The 19798-nt window shown below is 43.1% G+C and overlaps 1 protein-coding gene across 3 annotated transcripts in view; it reads right to left on the bottom strand.

Moving 5' to 3' along the window:
- Positions 1–13391: 13391 nt before the first annotated feature.
- MPPED1 (metallophosphoesterase domain containing 1) overlaps positions 13392–19798 on the bottom strand; it is a 63489-nt gene continuing 57082 nt past the window's right edge. For all 3 annotated transcript variants that reach the window (XM_033058191.1, XM_033058190.1, XM_033058192.1), the window contains exon 7: positions 13392–17683. In XM_033058191.1, the coding sequence (XP_032914082.1) occupies positions 17565–17683 (119 nt within the window). In that variant the 3' untranslated portion in view covers positions 13392–17564. The remainder of the gene's footprint in view (positions 17684–19798) is intronic.

The raw sequence follows: 19798 nt of genomic DNA, 5'->3' as shown, positions 1-19798 counted from the left end.
AGAGTTAAGGTGTACCCACCACAGTCTGTTAAATATATAAATAAATATCTCTATAGTGTAAATAAATAAATAAATAAATAAATAAATAAATAAATAAATAGATAAATAAATAAATAAATAGAGCAGGTCCAAGGATGGGGAAAGTAGGGGGAACAGAGTAGAGGTGTACTCACCACAGTCTATTAAATATATAAATAAATATCTCTATAGTGTAAATAAATAAATAAATAAATAGTATCTATATATACAGCGTAAATCTACCTATGTATGTATGTATTTACACAATAAACAGTAAATTTCAGGTAAAAATCTCTGGTTAGTTTGCCAGTTCTAGAAAAAAATCCTTTTTGAATATCTCAAGAGGTACTTAGATCTTGGCAAGGAAACGAAAAGATAATTGTTTGACCATTGAACTCTTGTGATAATTAAAGGCTAACATGATCATCAGAGCCTGCTTCCTGGGATTATATTAACAGCTAAACACCCACTCTGAACAATTGGTAGATAAATATTTCACTGTCTGGCTCCTAAACCAGAATCCTTTTCATCAGAACACCGAAGGGCCCTTGTCAGCTGTGCTGATTTGGTATCTTTCTTTCCCCCAAGTAAAACATAAAGAGAATTCAACAGATATTATGGGGGGTGGGGGGAATGGAGCAAGTTGTGGGTGTACAAACACACATACAAGTGTATATTTATATCTCAAGGAAAGTCTTTGGAATGGAGAAGGGTAGAGCAATGTAATTTTATTTTTCTTATTATTTCTAGCGAATGTACGAACCATTACATGAATCTGAAAGATTCTCAGGGCAAAAAATTTTAACATATGGTTTGCTTTTTCTTCTGGGAAAATGCTTCTTTGCATTTGAAACTTTTCAGGAGATACTGTGAAGATTTTAAGTACAGTAAATTCATGAATACAAGCCGCACTGAGTATAAGCCGCATCTCTGGGTGTTGGCAAATATTTCGGTTTTTGTCCATAAATAAGCCACACCCGAATATAAGCCGCTCTGTCGTTCGCAGCAAGGACCCGCGTGCAACAAAGTTGCCAAATACTAACAGAACCGCGGCATGGCGGGGTGTTTACTGGCTCAACTAAGGCTGTGCAGACTCGGCCCGCTAGGGGCTGCTGACGGGGCCAGGTGGCCCAGCCCGGCACTGCCACTTGGGGCTGGCCACCGCCTCTGGATTTGCTCGCCCCGGCCCCGCTCACGCCGCGGCGCTGGCCGGGCACGGAGCACCCCCTGCTCCCGCCATGGCGGCGGAGGGCGGGGGCAGAGCACCCCTCCTCCTCCCGGAGCCGCGGCAATGGCGGCGCAGGGCCCCCGTCGCCTCCCCTGGGCTGTGGCAGAGGAGGAAAGAAGAGAGCTCTCCCGCCTCTCTCCCCGCCCCCCGTGCTGCCTGCAGGGAGCCAGGGCAACACAGTAACACTGTAACAATCGCGGAATGCCGGCTTTTACTGGCCGGTGCTTGGCTCGGCACTCTGGCTGGCACGTCTGGGGTTGTAAATGTCAGAAAATTATTCACATATTAGCCGCCCCCGACTATTAGCCGCACTTCTGGGTTTCCACCAAAATTTTTGTCAAATTGCTGCGGCTTGTATTCGTGAAATTACTGTAAAAATCTTTGGGGAGGCCTAAGGTTGGATTTTTCATATTCTTTCTTTTAGCTTCTAAGATTTGTGTAATTAGTACTCTACTACAAAATAAATACCTTTGGAATTGGATGGATTTGGCAGATAAGCATTAAAAAATGCTTGCTAGACTTTTTTCCCAAAATTGATGCCTATCTGTATGTCCCTGAAATTGCAACTTAGATAGTTGATTACCAGAGAAAACTGAAACTGCTGTTATTTAGGGATGTTCTCCCACACTAGATCATTGCAAAAATTCCTAGTTCCATTAATAAGAAACATTTTCTGTTATTATTCCATGCAGTTTATATAGTGAATTAATCATTCATATTAATTAAACAGTGAATTGCTATTTTGATACCCAAGATTAACACAAATACTGCTTATAACCAAGGAGAAAAAATTAACTACTCAAGATTATTGGGTATTTTTGCTCAGTTGGGTCTTTTCTTTGTTTGCTTTTTGTTTTCCCCAAATGTCCTCTACTTCCTGTTTGATAACTGGTTTTAATTTTTTATCAATTCAGTGAGATTTCCATTCCTGCCCTGGTTTCTGGCATGCAGTGCAGCTACTCAGAGGGATGCAGGAGTTTTGTCCCTTGTCTGCAGTTTTCAGGCTTCCACCATCTTCAGGACAGGCAGTGCAGTGAGGGGATGGATGTCTCTGAGCTTCCACACACACTCTGCCAGAGGATTTTTCATTAGTTCGACTGGCAGGAGTATCAAATCCAACAACTCCAAAGGGATTAAAGAACAATCTTTCCGCTGTAAAAACAAATCAAATCACGCTGGGTTTTCTTACTGAGTTCTTAAAGGCAGGGATGTCACTTTGCTACTGTTTATACAACCTCAAAAATATAAACCCCAACAAACTGAATTTCAATTGCCAGCATTTTGAGATAACCACAGCGATTTTTCATATTAAAATTGCAAACTGCTGGATGGATAAACTCTGCAATAGAAGAGGAGTTGGGGATTTTTTGGCAGCTGCTCCTGTTTTCTAAGGGTCAGCCATGTGCTGACCCCTGTGTTTCCACCCTGAGACTCATATGGATCATCTTCTACAAAGACAACTGGAATGAGGTCTGTAAGACTACAAAAAAAGAGTGCTTCAGGAAAAAAAAATCAAACAAATGCAGTCATTTGTTTGATTAAGACATTACTATGTGGAGTGGCTGTATCTCTGTGCAATTACTGTTTTTATCAGAGTGATGTGCAGCAGGTCATGAGCAGTAAGGGATGCTCCAAACACGGGAAAATGAAAATCAGATTTTAAAAAAAGATCCATTTTCTAAAAAAGTAATTTTCTTCTGTTTTTGAATTTTTCTAAGCTAAAGGCTGTCATGCAGTGGAAAGAGCATTATTATGCTGTGAAAAGAGTCATAAAGAGAATTTTGTATTATATCAATACTTAAAATATGCAAATATGATATCTTCACAACGCCCCAAAATTATGCTTGGCATGAATTCTTAGCAACAATACAAATATCATCATCTTCAAATAAGCAGGTATAACATGCTGCTCAAATAGCTGTAAAAACAACCTCATCACAGCTCTGGCAGCATCAAGATTTCATCTTTGATGTAGGTAGATTTCAAGTAGGAAAGGGAAGAAAGTTGTCTTAAACATCAGGGTGTGTTGGGATGAGCCTTAATGGGATGAGCAACTACATATTTAACGTGGAAAGGAGACCTGCTGGCATGCATTTACAGAGCTGTTGTCAGTGTAAAAATGGAGTTGTAGTGCTGTGCAGGCAGAGCTATGGGGGCTCAGTGCTGTGGCACAGCCTCTTCCTTTCTTCCGAAATCCCCATTGAAACAAGGTGGCCTCAGCTTAGCTGGAGTCTGTCTTGGTCACTACATCTAAATTGGCTGTGATTTACAAAAAGGACAGGAGGAAAACAGTAAAATGAGTTCTTACACAGATGTTTCATTGTGGGGTAGATACCCTTTTTCACCTCCTTTCACTGTAAATAATTTCACAGGACTTGATCCTGACCTCTTTAAATCAACATCCACTCCTCTGGCTTTGGTAGATTTATGCCAGCATTTGAGATCAGGATCAGATCTCAGCAGTCCATTTTCTTTTATTTTTTTTTCCTGCAGGTTTACAAGAAAAAAAAGCAGCTCTTTCTGCTCACTCCAGAGCAAGAGTGGCGGGAGTGTTTTGCCTAAGGAACAATGCATCTTTCTCTGTACACTGTACAGAATTCCCATCTTGTGCATTAGAATAGATGTTGAAACAGTTCTAATTAACATTTTTAATTTGCATTTTAATTGCCTGCCGGGGTGTGAAATGACATGCCTAGGTAAAGGAACATTTTCTTTAGTTGCAGAGGTTTGCACAGTGAGGCTGAAGCAACCTGGCCACTGGTCATTCCCCCAGCTAAGGCAGGGCCTGATCCAAATCACAATCACTTGAGTTGAAAGGCTTCGCATGGATGTTTGTTTACTTGTTTATTGCTAATGAATGGGACTCCCATAATTATTTTCTGTCTGAAGATACACATCAGACCTTGATTTTAAAATTGCCAGTTGCAAAGATTCAGTGTAATCATTCAAAGGTTGTTTTGGTGGTTAATTACTGTCTTTGTAAAGAAAGCACCATATCCAATCATATGAATACATACATTTTTAAGATGGTGTCCTTGTTTCAGATATGAATTTGCCTCTGTGCAGCTTCCAGCTGGTGCACCCTGCAGTTACATAAAGGTCACAGCAAAATCAACTTAAACCTCTTCTGTTTTCAGCAAGACACAGTGAACTTAGCAGATTTTCACATCTTAGGACAAATTTTCTGACCCTTTCCCCATTTCCACAGGTTTTTCTGGAGTCAATTTCAGCCTCCTCAAATTCGTGCTCAAGTCAAGGATGTCTGAACTGAGCATTTTCAAATCTCAGCTGTAGGGATGGCAAAGGCAGAGGCTGTGCAGCCTCCCTCTGCCAGCTTTGCCCAGTCAACTGCTGCATTTGCTCTTCTGGGCACACTTTATGCCAGCCAGACACACATCCAAGGCCTCTTTTTTCAGAGCTTTTCTCCCTGAAGCAAGTCACTCCATGTCCTTGTGATGAGAGATTCAGGTGTGTCCATGCTGAAATGTAGGACCATTTTGCTGGACCTCATTTGCTAAAATCTTTGGACCAGAGTGTCTCTGTGAAACATCCCACTCAGTATTTCCTGCAGAACAACACTTGGTTCATCTTTAAAGCTTCAATGACACCTTTTGGGGTGGGGGAGGCAGGTTTCCTGATCAAGATGGAGCATGTAATTCATGTCAGGGCAGGAACCAGTACCTGGATGACCCTGCAAAACATATAGACTCTTCAAGATGATTCCTTACTTAATGACATCCTTTGGTGGGTTTTAATTCATTTGTTGTGTGCCAGGTTGAAATTATATCATTCCTCTTTCCTCCTGAAAATACCAGACAGAGGTTCCAAGTCATGTGCTTTACAGAAGTCTATTACCAAGTCTATTAGCTTAAGACTAATTCATTTGTCATCCAAACTTGTAATCCCATAAAAAGATATCAAATTAGTTTGAGAAGATCCATTTACCTTAAACCCACCTTGATTAGCATTTAATTTTATTAGTCTTTTAATTCTTTATTGCTAAAGTCTTGCACAATCAATCCCACCACTGCTTTTTTTTCCCAGGGATCAAAGTCTGAGTAATGCTCTCTTGCTTTGGCTATTCTCTCTACCTTTCAAAGATATTGGCACAATTTCAGCCTTCTCTGGACTGCTGAGACTTCTCTCATGTCCTAATGTGTCTGAACACTCATTCACTATTAGCAGCTTTAAAAACCTACCTATTCAAATACAATTCTGAGTCGACAAATTTGATAATTGCCATTTAACATGCTCTTTCAGGACTACTAGGCCTACAAGTAACTGTGTGCAATGTCCCACCACCACTGCAGGCCATTTTATCTGCAATAACAAAGATATTTTAAAATTCTACTGTTTTAATAATATCTCCCATGTCCATTTGCTTTTGTATTCTTGTTATTACTGGTTTAAGCCATTGATAGCTCCTTTATGTGTTTGTTTTACTTCCTTTCTAACACAAATTTTTCCCTTCATATATCTTTTTTTCCAAGTCTGCTTTTATTTACCCTCCCAACCAGAGTGGGTTTTGGGTTTTTTTTAACTAATTTGAGTCTCTCTTTATTCTGGGACTGTTCTTTGGCAAACTTGATTAAACAGTTTGCAAATACCATTTTTATTTTCCTGCTTCAATGTTTTTCCTTCTCACTGCTGTGCTAACATTTGGCTTTGTGAAATTTCCCTTTTGGAAAACAAAGAGTTTATCTGACGTGGTTTATCTCTTTATTTTATGTTCACACAGTGGATGTGACCAAAGTTGTGCTGCTGATACCTCAAGCTGCTTCAGCTCCTTCATTCTGTGAACGATTTCTCCTTGGCCGCCAAGATGAGACATGATGTAGATGTCCCTGCTGGAAGTAGCCTTTCTGTCAGAAAATCGCCATCTGGGGACTTCAAAAATTCTGGCGGACTGAAATTTCCACTTTTTACCATTCAGAACAAGCTGCCTCACAATGACAAGTGAGGGTTTGCTGCAAACAATATTGATGTGTGGTTAAGTAGTAGTCTTCCTCTACAGGGATAAAAGATGAATTTAATTTCCTTTTATGACAAGGTAACCCACCTGGTTGATCTAGGGAAGCCAGGAGATGGAATCTTTTCGGTCCTCAGCAAAGCTTTACTGCCTCTCCCAGGATCCTTCTGGACAAACTGGGTGAGCACGTGGCTCAGTGGTTGGGCACAAAGGGTGACAGTGACCAGGGTGACACCAGGCTGGCCACTGTGGTGTCCCACAGGGCTCCATCCTCGGCTCTGCACTGTTCAACACCCTCACTAATGACCTGGATGCAGGACTCCAAGGAAGATTCAGTCATTTTGCCAATGACACCAAACCCTTGAGGAGCTGCTGACTCCCTCAAGGGTGAAGAGGCCCTGCAGAGAGCCCTGGATGAACTGTGTGAAGTTTAACAAGGACAAGGCTGATTCTGCCCCTGGGATGAGGCAGCCCTGGATGTACAGACAGACTGAGGAATGAGAGGCTGGAGAGCAGCTGCAGGAAGGGACCAGGCTGTGCCAGCTGGACATGAGCCAGCAGTGCCCTGGAGCCAGGAGGAACATCCCTGTCCTGGGGCACCAGGCCCAGCATGGCCGGCCAGGCCAGGGAGGGATTGTCCTGCTCTGCGCTGGGGTGGCCTCACCTGGAATATTGTGGGTGGTTTTGGGTGCCACAACATAAAAAACATAAAAAACACATTAAGCTATAGGAGAGTGTCCAAAGGAGACCACAAGGATGGTGAAAGGCCTGAAGACAGCCTCGTGAGGAGTGGCTGAGGACACTTGGTCTGTTCAGCTGGAGAAGAGGAGCCTAAGACAAGATTCATCACAGTCTGCAACTTCCTCAGGAGGGAAGCAGGGGATCAGGAACTGATCTCTTCTCACTGGTGACCACGAATGACATGAGGGAATGACTTGAGGCTGTGTCAGGGGAGCGTTAGATTGGATAGTAGGAAAACTTTCTTCCCCAGAGGGTGGCTGGGCACTAGAGCAGGCTGCCCAAGGTAGTGGTCACAGCAGCAAAGTTGAAGAAGCATTTGGACAACACCCTGACACACATAGTGGGATACTCGGCATTGTCTTTGTCCTGTGCAGGGCCAGGTGTTGGGTTTTGATGATCCTTGCAAGTCCTTTCCAATCCAGGATATTCTATGATTGAATTGAATGTAATGGTGTGAAGCGTGTATCTCCTAGAGGGACACCACAAGCTTTACTTCTTAGGTGTAATGGATGAATAAATATTCCAGCTGACTAACTTCATAGTTGCCAGCATCAACATTTTATAGCGTGAGCCAGTTTTATTTCCCTTTTGCCCAGTTGATCTTTTCTAAAGAGATTATAAACAACTTAATCAACATTCCTGTCATGTGTCATCCTATTAGGTTTCATTAATATCAGCTTGTTCTAATGCATGGTTCTAAACAGGCAATTTCTATTCCTTGCATTTATTACCTGGGCTTTTAATCTTGATATATAATCAATTTAGGAATTTCTGCACTGCATAGTCTGTCTCTATTATATGTTGCCAACACCGAGTGTTTGAACAACCTGAGGGTTTGGTGGTCCCTTCTTTTCAGACATTTCTGTTAATTGAAACCTCCCCTTGCAGCTCCATACAGCCCTGTCTTCTGCAGGAGTGGAGTTCTTCCAAGCCATGCAGTTTCTCTGTTGCCTCAAAAAGCAAAAATTATTTAATTTGCACTTCCCAGTTACGCAGCATTTTTAGTGTCAGGTCCTTACATCCTCTGATTTCCTTCATTTTCCTCCAAGATGACATCCCTCTCCCTCAGTCCCATTTGGAGAGTGAATTTTACAAAGTTAGATCATGAATCAGTGCAGCAATGTCTTCTGTTTTCAGGAGGTATTGTCCTTTGTACTCTGGTTCTGCTGTCAGTTCATCATTTCAGTGCCAGACTGTCCTTTGTAGGATATTTTTCCTCCTCTTCTTCAAGCAACAGGAGCTGATCTTCCTCCTTGCCTTTGTCTTTTCTTGCTTCTTGCAGGTCCCAGTGAGGGGATGCTTTCTGCCTTACACTGTCCCAATAAACAAAATTCCTTAGACTTCACTTCTGGAAATAGAAAGAAGGCTGTACACCATATTTACTTATCAGTCATCAATTGAACAACTTCTAAAGCAAAATCCTTCCCCAAGGAATGGATCTTTTTGCTTGCCATAGCTCCAGTTCCTGCACTTGAAGTCTCAAATCCCAGTTAAACCTTTCCCATGGAAAGGAGGCTGCTCTCAAGCAGCCCAGCAAAGCGAAGGTTCAGCACAGTGGGTGTCACTCTTGGCTTCTTCAGCCCAGCCAGAAAAGAGCACAGTGCAAAGATGAACACAGTTTCTCTTGAAAAGGTCTTGAGAGGTTTCATAGGGTGAGGTCATATAAGGATGCTTTTGACTTATACTTATTTAGATGCTCATTTTGCTGAGCTCAGTGCTCATTCTTCTGCTGATTTGAGAAGGACCAAGTCCAGCATTCACTTCTTCAGAGTGGGTTTTCTTTCTGCTCTCTTTAAACAAACAAAGCAAATCACTGAAGATATCAAAGCACCAGAAATAAAACTGGCCAGACCCCAGGGTTTTGCTGTGGTTCTCTATGTACATTAAGATTTGGAGTGGCTGGGCCAGCCAGATGGATGTGGTGGCTGCCTGGCATTGGCCACCACTCTGGACATCACCCTGAAGGCTGCCACTGTGCAGCCACATGGGCAGGTGGCTTCCCTTGGGAATGCAGGGCTTGAGCTTTCCATTGCACAGGACAGAGCATTTTACACCATGAGGGTGGTCAAAAACCAGCACAGATACCCAGAGGGATGATGAGCTCTGCATCTTTGATACTCAAAGCTCAACTGGAGCAGCCCTGAGCAGCTTCCACAGCTTGAAGCAAGAGGTTAGACTGGCTATTTCCAGAGGTGCTCTGACCTGAACAACTTGGAAAAGAGACTTGGGTCCCTTAGCTCCCCACAGCTGGTTTCCAGACTCAGTGGACTGGACCCTGGGCGTCTGACAGAGTCACTCCCACTGGTATCACCACCCTTTTCTTGTGGGAGCAGCTTCGCAGTTCTCTGAAGTCATGTACCCAGGAAAGGAAAAGCCTCTGTGAAATCATCAAAGAATCAGAAGTGACTGCCTCTTACAACTACAAGGAACTTGTAAGGAATAAAAACAGTCTTTATTTTCTCTTTATTAAAAAAAAAAGCACACATAACACCTTCTTATTTCAACTCTACTTGTAGGCTGTGAGTTCCTGATGATTTTTAGACCAATATCACAACTGCAGAACACAACCACTGTTAATAATGCTTAGCAGAGACTACTAAGATAAGGCTGTTCTTTAAAGTATGCTCTCCTTTTTCACTCAGAAACAAAGCCAATAGGGAGCACAAAACATCACCAGCACTTCTGAGAGCCACATTCAAGTAATTTGCTTTCATACATTTTGTTGCTTTCCATCTCCCAGCTTTGAGTTCCTTTTGTTGTTTCTAATAGATAACACCAGCTTCACAGTTTGGAGGAATTGTTCCTCTTCTGCCACCGTTGTCCCTTTTTCCTTTATTCCTTTGGCAAATTTTTTGTTTTGTTTTTGTGGATGTTTTTCTGTTGGTTTTTTTGCTAGTTAAAAGGAGCTGCTTTAATAAAGCATGTCCAAGATCCAGGAGAGATGGTTATCTTGCACTGTGGCATGTGAGTTCATGGAGAGATGGAAGGACCCTTTCCTGACCAGCAAAGGCAGCTGCACCCTTTCCCCTCCATCCACACAGCCTTGTGGGCTTGGCAGAGAAAGTCCTACTATCTGATTAAAATCTGTGCACTAAAAGCTCCTGTTCCTTTATTTTAAGGGATGGCATAAGCTTGGTAGCAGTTGGATTAAAAGCAGTTAAGAAATCCCCTAATTTTAACTCAGAAGAGGGCACAAAATTTCTGAGTTTATTGCAGCATTTGTGAGTGCTTGGTGGTTGCAGCTCTCGTGCAACCAGCTCAGTGTTGACTCCCGTGCAAACACAGGGATGCAGAGCTGCAGGCAGCTGATGAAGTGTCTTCATCATAGTTTGCTGAGTGCCTTGTCTATATCTTCATGATTTATTACTTCCCTGACTTTCTTAGGGGTTAGAAAGAACAATGAATCAATCCAAGCTTTTTCAGAGTGGGGACTGCTAATTGCATGTGCTCTGTTTACCACTCGAGAGCTGCAGTTTTGACAAGTCTCTTGACCCCATGTTAATACATATGATTAATTGTTGTTAAGGGTGTCTGCAGAAACGAAACGGACAGGTAACTCTTCAGAGCTTTTATTTCTTTCTGAACAAGCAATAAACATAATTATGTATACACTGCATTCCAACTGGAACAGGTGGGTAAAGAAGGTGCTTTGAAGATGTGGGGGTAAACCATGGTTTCCAGAGATGAGTATCCAGAGAGCACAGGCTGAGGTGATGGGAAAGCAGGTTGGAAGCAGTTCCTCTCACGACTGCCTGGTGGCCCCACGGCAGCTTTCCCTTTCCTGTGTGTCACTACAGGGGACTGCAAGCAAGGGCAGAGGTGCTGCACCCCCCGGTGTGTGAATGAGGGGTGGGAATCACCACGGGCAGGCCACAAGGTTTTTGGGTTCCAGATGTCTGTACAGTTTCACAAACTGATGGAACAAACTCCAGTGCTGTGGACCCCACTGGGCCATTTTCTCTGGAGGTTTTCCCTGCCCTACCATGCTTTACCTTGCTGTCCTGCTCTGCCTTTGCTCTGTCTGGTATTGGTATTCATTCCCCCAGAACAGGGCTCTTCCTTCCTAGTGGAGGGAACCTACCCCATATGCAGCTACTGGCTCACCTGGAGAGACTTGGGGTGATGCCAGGAGTTGTCCCCAGGCTCACCCCAAGAAGGAGGACCTGTCTCATTTTCTTACACCACTCATGGCTTGTTGCAGGTCTTTGGAGCTAATGCTGCTGTTGGTGTTTGTCTGTGGGCTCAAAAGCAAGGCCAGGCTGTGTTGACCCTCATACATCCCCCTTGGGGAGCCCAGAGAGGTATCCAGAGTGGGGTGTCCATGGCAAGATGCTTCTCAGGGCGCCCCAGTGTGAGTGCTGAGAAATGGCAGGGACCAATAGGAAACACAGGGAAGCACATGGGAAGCACAGGAGCTGCTGATAAAGGCAACGTAATCAGTGACTGGCACATGTGAAGGAGCATTTTAAAATACTGTGTAACAGATGCAACCAGAATGGCTGTGCCATGCAATAGCTTAGAAAAGAGTAGAAAATTATAGAAATACAGGTTTCATTGCCTGTATTAAACTGGTTTATCCTGCATAATTTTATTATTTGTAGAAAATTTGGCCCAGGTCATCATGGTGGGAGGTAAAGTTGGCAGGAGACCCTGAAATTTGGCACTGTGGGTTATTACACTGCACAAAGGAGAGTATCTCTGTCTGCACAAAGGCCTCCTCAGCACGCTGGAGGTGCAGGGCCATGCAGGACCTGACCTTGTTGCTTTCTGTCCCTTGTGTTTCAGCAAAGCAGCAGCACCACCAGGCTGAAAGAAAAACCCAGCAGGGACAAGGCTCTGTCTGAAATTCACAGCACACAACACCAGGGCCCTCCGGCTCTGTGCCCTGCAGAGGTACAGATGAAGTCCCCTAGTCCCCTCCATCAGCTTCAGCCCCACCCCCCCACAGGCAGGGTCCCCACCAGGACACATTCCCCTGTGGACAAGGGGGCACTCACTGAGAGAAGGCATCTCAGCACCCTTTGAGACCCCTTCCCACTTTTCCAGGGGAAAGGTTTGTACCACCAATCTTGGTATCTTCTGGTATTCCCAAGTGGCACTTGTCAGTGAGCTGGGCTAGCCCTAGCCCCCCCAACCAGGCTCTAACTGCAGTGAGGAAGGGGCACCTGGGGTTGCGCTGGTAGGAGCATGCTTTAACCTCACCTTTGACTCTTCCCAGCCTTTCCTGGGTGCTGGGGAGCTCATGTGGTTGGGCAAAGCTTTTTCCTTACTCTGATTTTGAAGCTTCATTCTGCCATAAGCTGCTGCAATGTGTTTATAGCAACCAGCATTTTCCCTGCTCGAGTTGCTCACCCCATTCATAGCACAGATAGAATGACAGGGTAAATGCAATGAGAGTACTCCAAACAACCAACCTGTCTGCCTCATTTTTTCCCATGACTGTCCCCCTGTTCCTGAGGCCATGCAGAGGCAAGACCAGAGCTCCAAGGGAGAGAATGGGCCCTTCTCCCACAGCAGCAAGCATCTGTTCACTAACCAGACCCACATGGCCCTGGATGGGAGCAAAGAGCACAAGGGCATGGTGTGCACAGAGCCAGTGACATGTGGTGAGGTTAATTGCTCTGCTCAGTTTTAGTTCATGATGCTCTGGAGAGGGAATACACTTCACTGGGAGGAGGGAAACAATGCCGACCGATTTGTGCAAAAGAAAAGCCAGTTCCTTTAATCTGTTTGAAAGCTTTTGTACATCAAAGTCCTGGCCAGAAGAGCTGTCGCTGATATAATTGGTGTAGACAATTGTGAAGGTTTTGATAAAGACCTTTGTGGAAGAGCTATTCATGGGAGGCAAAAAAGGGTCATGGTTTGGGCAGCAGCTAAGAAACAAATACCCCAAAAGCAGGATGAAGGCTGTGCAAATGTCACACAGCTCCTTATCCCATCCAGCAGCACCCTCAGCTCCCCACAAGTGCTGGATGAGGTACCCTCCAGCAGCAAAGCCCAGCCAGGGATGATGAGGCTTGCTAAGGGCACCATCAAAGCCAGGGGAACAGGCCAGAGTAGGGGAAGAAGATCCCCAACATGAACACAGCCTGGGCAAGACTCCCTGAGAGGAAGGGGTGATGGTTGTGGTAAGTCCAGATCAGTTCTCACCTCTTGGAGAGAAAACTGAGCTAGGGCCTTGGGGAACTCACCACAGTGGTCCATTGGGGTTACAGATATATGCTATTATCCCAAAAACTCCTAAAAATTGAAGATATCAGATAAAAGGCAGGAGAGAAAGTAGCAGAGAACTGTGTCTAAATGCTCAGATAGGAAGGAAGAGGAGGTCCTCTTCTGGCACTGCTGCTCACACCAACTCCCAAATGGCACATCTAAAAGAGAGAAGGGGAGCATTTCCAAGATGGGAAAGTACGGGAGTTAGAAATAGAGTCTAGCTAGAATGGAAATTATTTTAATTTCTAGATGAAGTGAGTAAAAAGCAATATAATGGCCAATATACAAAATAACAAATGGCACAAAAGAGGTGTGTGTAAGTGCTCCTATTTTCACTTTTCACATAAAAAGAGAGCAAAGGGACAGTCAATAAACCCAAGCAGCAGCACACATACAAGGAGAAGCGAAATACTGTTGTTCTAATGCACTGTGCATAATCATCCAGGGTGTTCCCTGTTCCAAAATATCACTAAAACCACAGATGCAGAGAGACTTGCAAGAAAGGGACAGGAATGTACCTGAAAGGAAAGACCATTTGCAGTTATATTTGCTCTGTGTGAGTTACTTGAGCAGAAAGCAATAATATGGGTTTTAAGAGAGAAATTTTCACACAAACAGCAATAAATGGGAGGGGGGCAAAGATCCCCATGGGCAGATTATTCCAAAAATTGCCTTCTAAGGGATGTCTCGTTCCCCCTTCCTCTGAAGTATTTGCATTAACTGTTGGCAGCAGTCAGTGACTGGAAAAGACAAACCACTTCTCATCTCCTCTGGCTCCCTCCTGCAGCAAGAGCAGAGCACATTCCCACCTTCTGTGTTCCCAGCATGACCCCAAGACAGGGTTTTTGATCCTTCCTGGGGCACCAAAAGCAGCTGCTTGGGTGAGTGCTGAGTTCCAGCCTGCTCCTTCCTTCTTAGTCAAAGAACATTTCACATCCTCAGCCGTATGTGACTGAGGGAGGTAAAAATAATCTTGTCATCTTTTTTTTTCTTTTTTTCATTGACGTGCAGTGATATCTCCCCTATTCATGGCTGAAAGGAACCAGAATTAATCTCAGCCAACAATTCTGCCTGGTGATGGGAATGCTCATATTAGTGATATACATCAGCACACCTTCCTTCAGGAGCACAGTCACCTGGATAAATACCAGTGAAGGTCAGCAATGGGGAGGTGTGGCAGGAAATTACTTGAGAGGCCAGCTCAAATTTAAATGGAGCTGATAACTGCACAGCTGCATTTGTGGACATCTTCCTTTTCATGGCCTCCCTTATCTGAAGCAGATCAGAAACTCAGGTCTTTCTGTCCCACAAAGTTAAAACAAAAATATTAATCTCCATCTCTGTGAAGATGTGTCCTTATACCCAGCTCAGAACAGGAACTCTCTTTCCTCCCAGCTGCTGCCCCCTCCCAAAAAATGGCATCCTAGCTCCTGCCCTCTCCAGAGCTGTGCTGCAGCACTCCCACCATAGCTTTTCCCTCCCTCCTAGACACACCTGGCACACTCTCCCACCAAAATACATCCATTACAGGCAGTGGTTGGTGTCTTCCCCTCTCTCTGCAATCCCAACCTTGAACTCATTACCCTCTGCAGGAGATTTGGTGGCTGGAAGCTGAGGGACAGAGCAGGGCACCCTCTGCTGATCCCCCTCCATAACAACTTTAATGTCCCACAGCCTGGCTCCTGTCCCTGGAGAAGATAGCAGTCATTCCAACATGGGGCTGATCACATGAGCTGAACATTAAGAGACCTTATTTTTTGTTGTGTGGTTTTTCGTTTGTGTTTTTTTTTTTTAAGACTTTATTCGTCTAACATGCTTGACCAAAAATTACAACACTCAAGTTATGTCAAAATGATTAAATAATCTTTAAGCTTTCATACCTCAAGTACTTTAAATGATATTTTGAAGTAACAGTTGCTTTCATATCCTTTCCACATAAAAATACACAGTATTTGGAAGATACCTTAGGAAAAATTATTTTTAAGAGAATATTTTATGGTTGACATAGAAATTTTGCTGAGGCTAATAAAAGAACCTCTTCCCTTCACTTTAACATTTAAGTGCCATGAGCAAATGTAAACATTTCAGACTTTAACATACAGCCAATTTCCTGCCACATTTGTTGCAAACCACTTGAATTGTGACTACCTAAGCCACTTTTATTCTAACTACATGCTATTGTTCATCTTCCCAATGATGACAGGAGTTCATATTCAACTATGATTTTCAGCTCTTACTGATTTAGAAGCTGAAATTTCTACACCAGTAGCTGTGACAAAAGTGGCCCCATCTGAATTAATGGCAAACTGCTCACGCACTTGTGAACCACTCACCCAAAAACCAGTTGCAGGCGTCACCAATCATTTTGGGTTTTGTATTCAGGAATAAAAAGCAGCACATTAGTTTAGACACACGGTCACCCAACAGTTTACAAGAAATGACAGACCTGTGACTTGTCATGTTTTCTGGGGGTCTGGTGGTTTCTTGTGGGTCCACAGCATGAGTCAGTTACTGGGCTTGAACATCTTGGCTCCAGGCAGCACCTGGAAGAGCTGCTGCACATGGGAAGCCAGTGAAAAGCAGAGTTTGTGCCCACCTTGCTCAGAGTTGAAGCTCACATGGCCTGCTTTTGCAACACAGGCATTTTAAATTGTTTATGTGTATAATGTACATGCAGCTGCTACGTAAAACTCACATTTACATCCATGTAACACACACAATTCTCCAATGGATGTGTGCAGGTGTGGGCTATGCACAGACCTGCAACCAACTCTGAGCTGGCAGTGCTGTGGTCTGCCCAATGTGTGTGAACAAGATTAATGTCTAGATGCTGTCAGCCCCAAATTCAGGATGTCCACATTCAGAATACAGCAGTAAAATTATCTCCACCAAGTCAAAAGGACATGCTTGTAAGTTCAAGGCAGAAATCCATTTCTTGCAGGACATGTCTGAAGCCCTGGGGTTTTTTGGTGGCTTAGTAATAAATTCTTAAGCTTCTGCCTAGTACAGGACTGAAATCCCAGCAGCTTCATACCTCTGACACTGCAGGAGAGCTGCACGAGCAGTACTTTGGCTGTGGACCATCCCAACCAGCTCCTGACACATCCCCTGCTTTGCCTGGTGCCAAAGCAACACAACAGGTGGGTTTCTACTGGGTTTGTGCTGGGTCTCAGCAGTGTCCATGAGTGGGCAAAGAGCAGTACCAGGTCCCCTGGTGAGGTGACCTCTGCTCTGCACACTTTGGTGTGTACCCATTACTCACAGTCACCCAAAAGCAAGTGCCCAAACTACACATTGGGTTGATGTCTTCCCCTTGCCATCTATGTTTCCCAAGGTTAAAAATTATCACAATGACATTTAACCCCTCCTGACCAGGGCCAAATTCAAACCAGTCATCTCATCATTGGCTGCATGTCCCATTAGCAGGTTTTAAACCAATGGTCCCAGTGGGTTTTTTTTAAAATACCATTACTAATCATGGGTGGGCTCTTTGCAGGTTTTATCTCTTTCTTTTTTCCTTAAATACAATCACATATCTCTTTACCATATGAAAACACAGTTATATTTTTTTCCTTTTTTTTTAAGGGAAATGTCATCCTTTTTTTTTTTCTTTCTTTTTTTTTTTTTTTTAACAGGCGAGGCCAGGTTACAAATTCCTGAGTTTATACTGCACTTAACACAGTCTCCCTTCTTGAATGTAGAGCTGTTTACAGCATGCTGGCAATATGCACCATTTCCCTTGCCATCTGTAATGCCAGATGTAGTAAAACTTCATTTCAGTACAGTGAATTAGGGCCTCTATTGCATTGGTTTTGAATAGATGCAAAGACTTAGACCTGGAGGACTTGGAGAAATAGCTTTCCTCCTGTGACTGGTCATTTGTGCACCATCTTTTATATTTGCCATGTTGATTAAGGGAAAGCATCATTTTTTTTTTACCAAGAGCTCACTGGAAAACATCTGAAATGAGGAAATCCTAGTCTAAACACTTATGTTTAAACTGCAAACTTTCTTAAAGAAACACTCCTTTGAAAGACATCGTTCTTTTAATAAGTCCAGTATATGGTATGTACAAAAGCCCCTACTAGATAGATATATATATAGGTATATATATATATATATATGTGTGTATATATATATATATATGTGGAATGCATTCACTTTTCTGTGTTCACAAACATTTTAATGGTGAAATGTTAGTCTTTAATCTGTTTCTGGCACCAAAATGTCTTTGTTCCTTGTCCGCTTTTGTTTCTCTAAATTTATCTGTGAGGAGCTAGCAGGGAAAAAAAGAAGGATTTTGCTTTTTTTTGTTGAATGGTTCCCTATTGGGATTCTCAGCCAGCAATATAAAGTTGCTAATGTGTTGGGTACAACTTTAAATCCTCATTATAATCATGTGTTCCTTGGAGTAGGTAAGTCAATAACTATAGGCGGATTAAGTGGCTGGTAATTCACAGTGCACACAGATGCATTCACATAGGTGGTGGTTCCATCAGCCATGACACCATAACCTACAAAGGAAGAAAAATTCTGGTTACTGGCATTGCTCCTTATTATCTTCTTTATTTTTTAATTACTTTTATCACACAATGATAAGTGCCACATTTTTTTATTACTCTGAATGAATTTTAAAATTCTCTTTGTGCAAAACATAAATGTTCCCTGAATCAAGACAATCTTTGTCCTACAGCAGAACTTTTTAAATTGTGTAAGAAAAGCAAAATGGGCCCTCAGGAGCTAGTGGCTATTATCTCTGGCAGACAGCTCACTAAACCTGCTTAGAAAGACAGATATTTTTCTCTGCAGATATTTTTCTCTTAAAACCCTTTTAGTTTTAGAAAGGATACTTCTCATTGTTTAGGCTTGTAGTCATCAGTGCAGCAAACTTTGGGCAATTTTAATCTTCCCACCTCTTTTCCCTGCCCTGTGTTGAACCTCCTTTAACCAACCAATGAAGAAAGAGCATTGCTAAACTGAGGCAAGTATGTGTGCATGTGCATCTGGGCAGGATTTGCCAAGTAGGAACCTCTTCTTGCTATGTCTTTGAACTTGTTGACCAAACTCGATGGAAAGGCACTAAAATGCCTGCTCAGGCTGAGAAAAAATGGCTTTGTTACTGGATGCATTGTCTAACAGAGAAGGTGAATTCACATCCTAAAACACCAGAGCATTTCCACAGGAGAGCACACACATCCCTCTGCCTCACCAGTGGTTAAAAAGCTTCAGCTACATCTCATGTCTGGCTAGACACCTGAGGCAAACAATTCCAGCGTTAAATCTACAGAAAACCGAATTTCCAGCTCTAATGCCTGTAGAAGTACAGTGAAATGCTGTTTCAGAAAGTGAGGAAGAAGCCTTTTGACAGCCATGGTGTTATGAAAAAGCAGACCCACTCTCCATTGTCAAAAATCTTTCAATGAATCTCTAGGAAAAAACATAAGCTTGATTACATGAAAGCTAAAAGCTTAATGTTGAAAACTTTCACTGAAATATTATGATCAATATGAAGAAATGCATTCCTCATCAAAAATGCTTGATTTTTGAGAAATGACCTGGTAGAAAGCATTTTTGCTAAGATTCAATCTCACCTTTCAAAAAGTTAATAGGGAAATGTACTCATTGCTATATACACACTGAATTCTAGCTATTCAAATCCTAGGTACTGAGGACACTATGATTTTTCTGAATGCAATTTTGTGTCTTTCAGAGCACTGAAAATTGCATAATTTGCAAACAAAGAAACAGTAGCCAAATGCCTTTCTTTTTGCTTCCTTAAAACATCCTGAATAATGCAGGGCCTCCTGCACCTCCCATGGAAAAGCCACACTATAATTAGGGACCAGGGAGGGAAGAAAACTCTGTCAGGTTTCTGTCACAGGCATTTCTTTAAATCCTTTTCTGTTTGCCACAGAACAACTGTTCTGAGGAAAACACAAAATGCACGGAGGACAGTCAGCACCACGGCTGGGACTTTCTGTCTCTGCAGCTACACATTTGGAGAGAACAGAATCAGCCTGCTAACACACTCCTTTTGCTGGAAGCTTTCACTCCTGTCCCACTGCCAGCAGAGTTTCTTTGGCCATGACCTCAGTGGAGTACTGGGTATAATGGGAAAATCAGAATTTTTGGCCAGAGCCCCTGCCGTGCTGCTTGTCCCTTCCATGGGTGGATCAGCAGCAAGGTATTTTTATGTGCAGAGGTATTTTTTGGCAGATATGGTAGTTCAGAGAGGGAATAGAGAAGAAACATCTCTTATAAGCACCTCTTCCCCCAGATGTTCAGTAAATGACTGCTGCAGATGTAGCTATGCTCACTCAGAGGAAGAACTCATCTGTTCAAATCATGCATTCTCTCTACAAAGTGCAGCTTCGTTTGCACAGGCTGCCTGCAATGGGAATTCTCCTCTGCAGAGATTTAGCATCCCACTGAAAAAACAAGCTCTGCAGTTCCCCATTTGTTTTCTCTAAATTATGATAGTTAACAAGAAGAGTACCTTGTTTCTGTGTTTTGATACCTACTGTGCCAACTACATTAATTCACAGGATTTACCATTCTATGGAGGTGCCATTCTCTTCCCTCGAGAGCCAAAGTTGGGCTTGGTTTTAGCAGATGTGATTTTGTTTACC

Source organism: Catharus ustulatus, chromosome 4 (genome assembly GCF_009819885.2).
Source record: "Catharus ustulatus isolate bCatUst1 chromosome 4, bCatUst1.pri.v2, whole genome shotgun sequence".
NCBI lineage: Eukaryota > Metazoa > Chordata > Aves > Passeriformes > Turdidae > Catharus > Catharus ustulatus.
The sequence above is the reverse complement of the archived record's forward strand: the minus strand, read 5'-3'. Positions and strand labels throughout refer to the sequence as shown.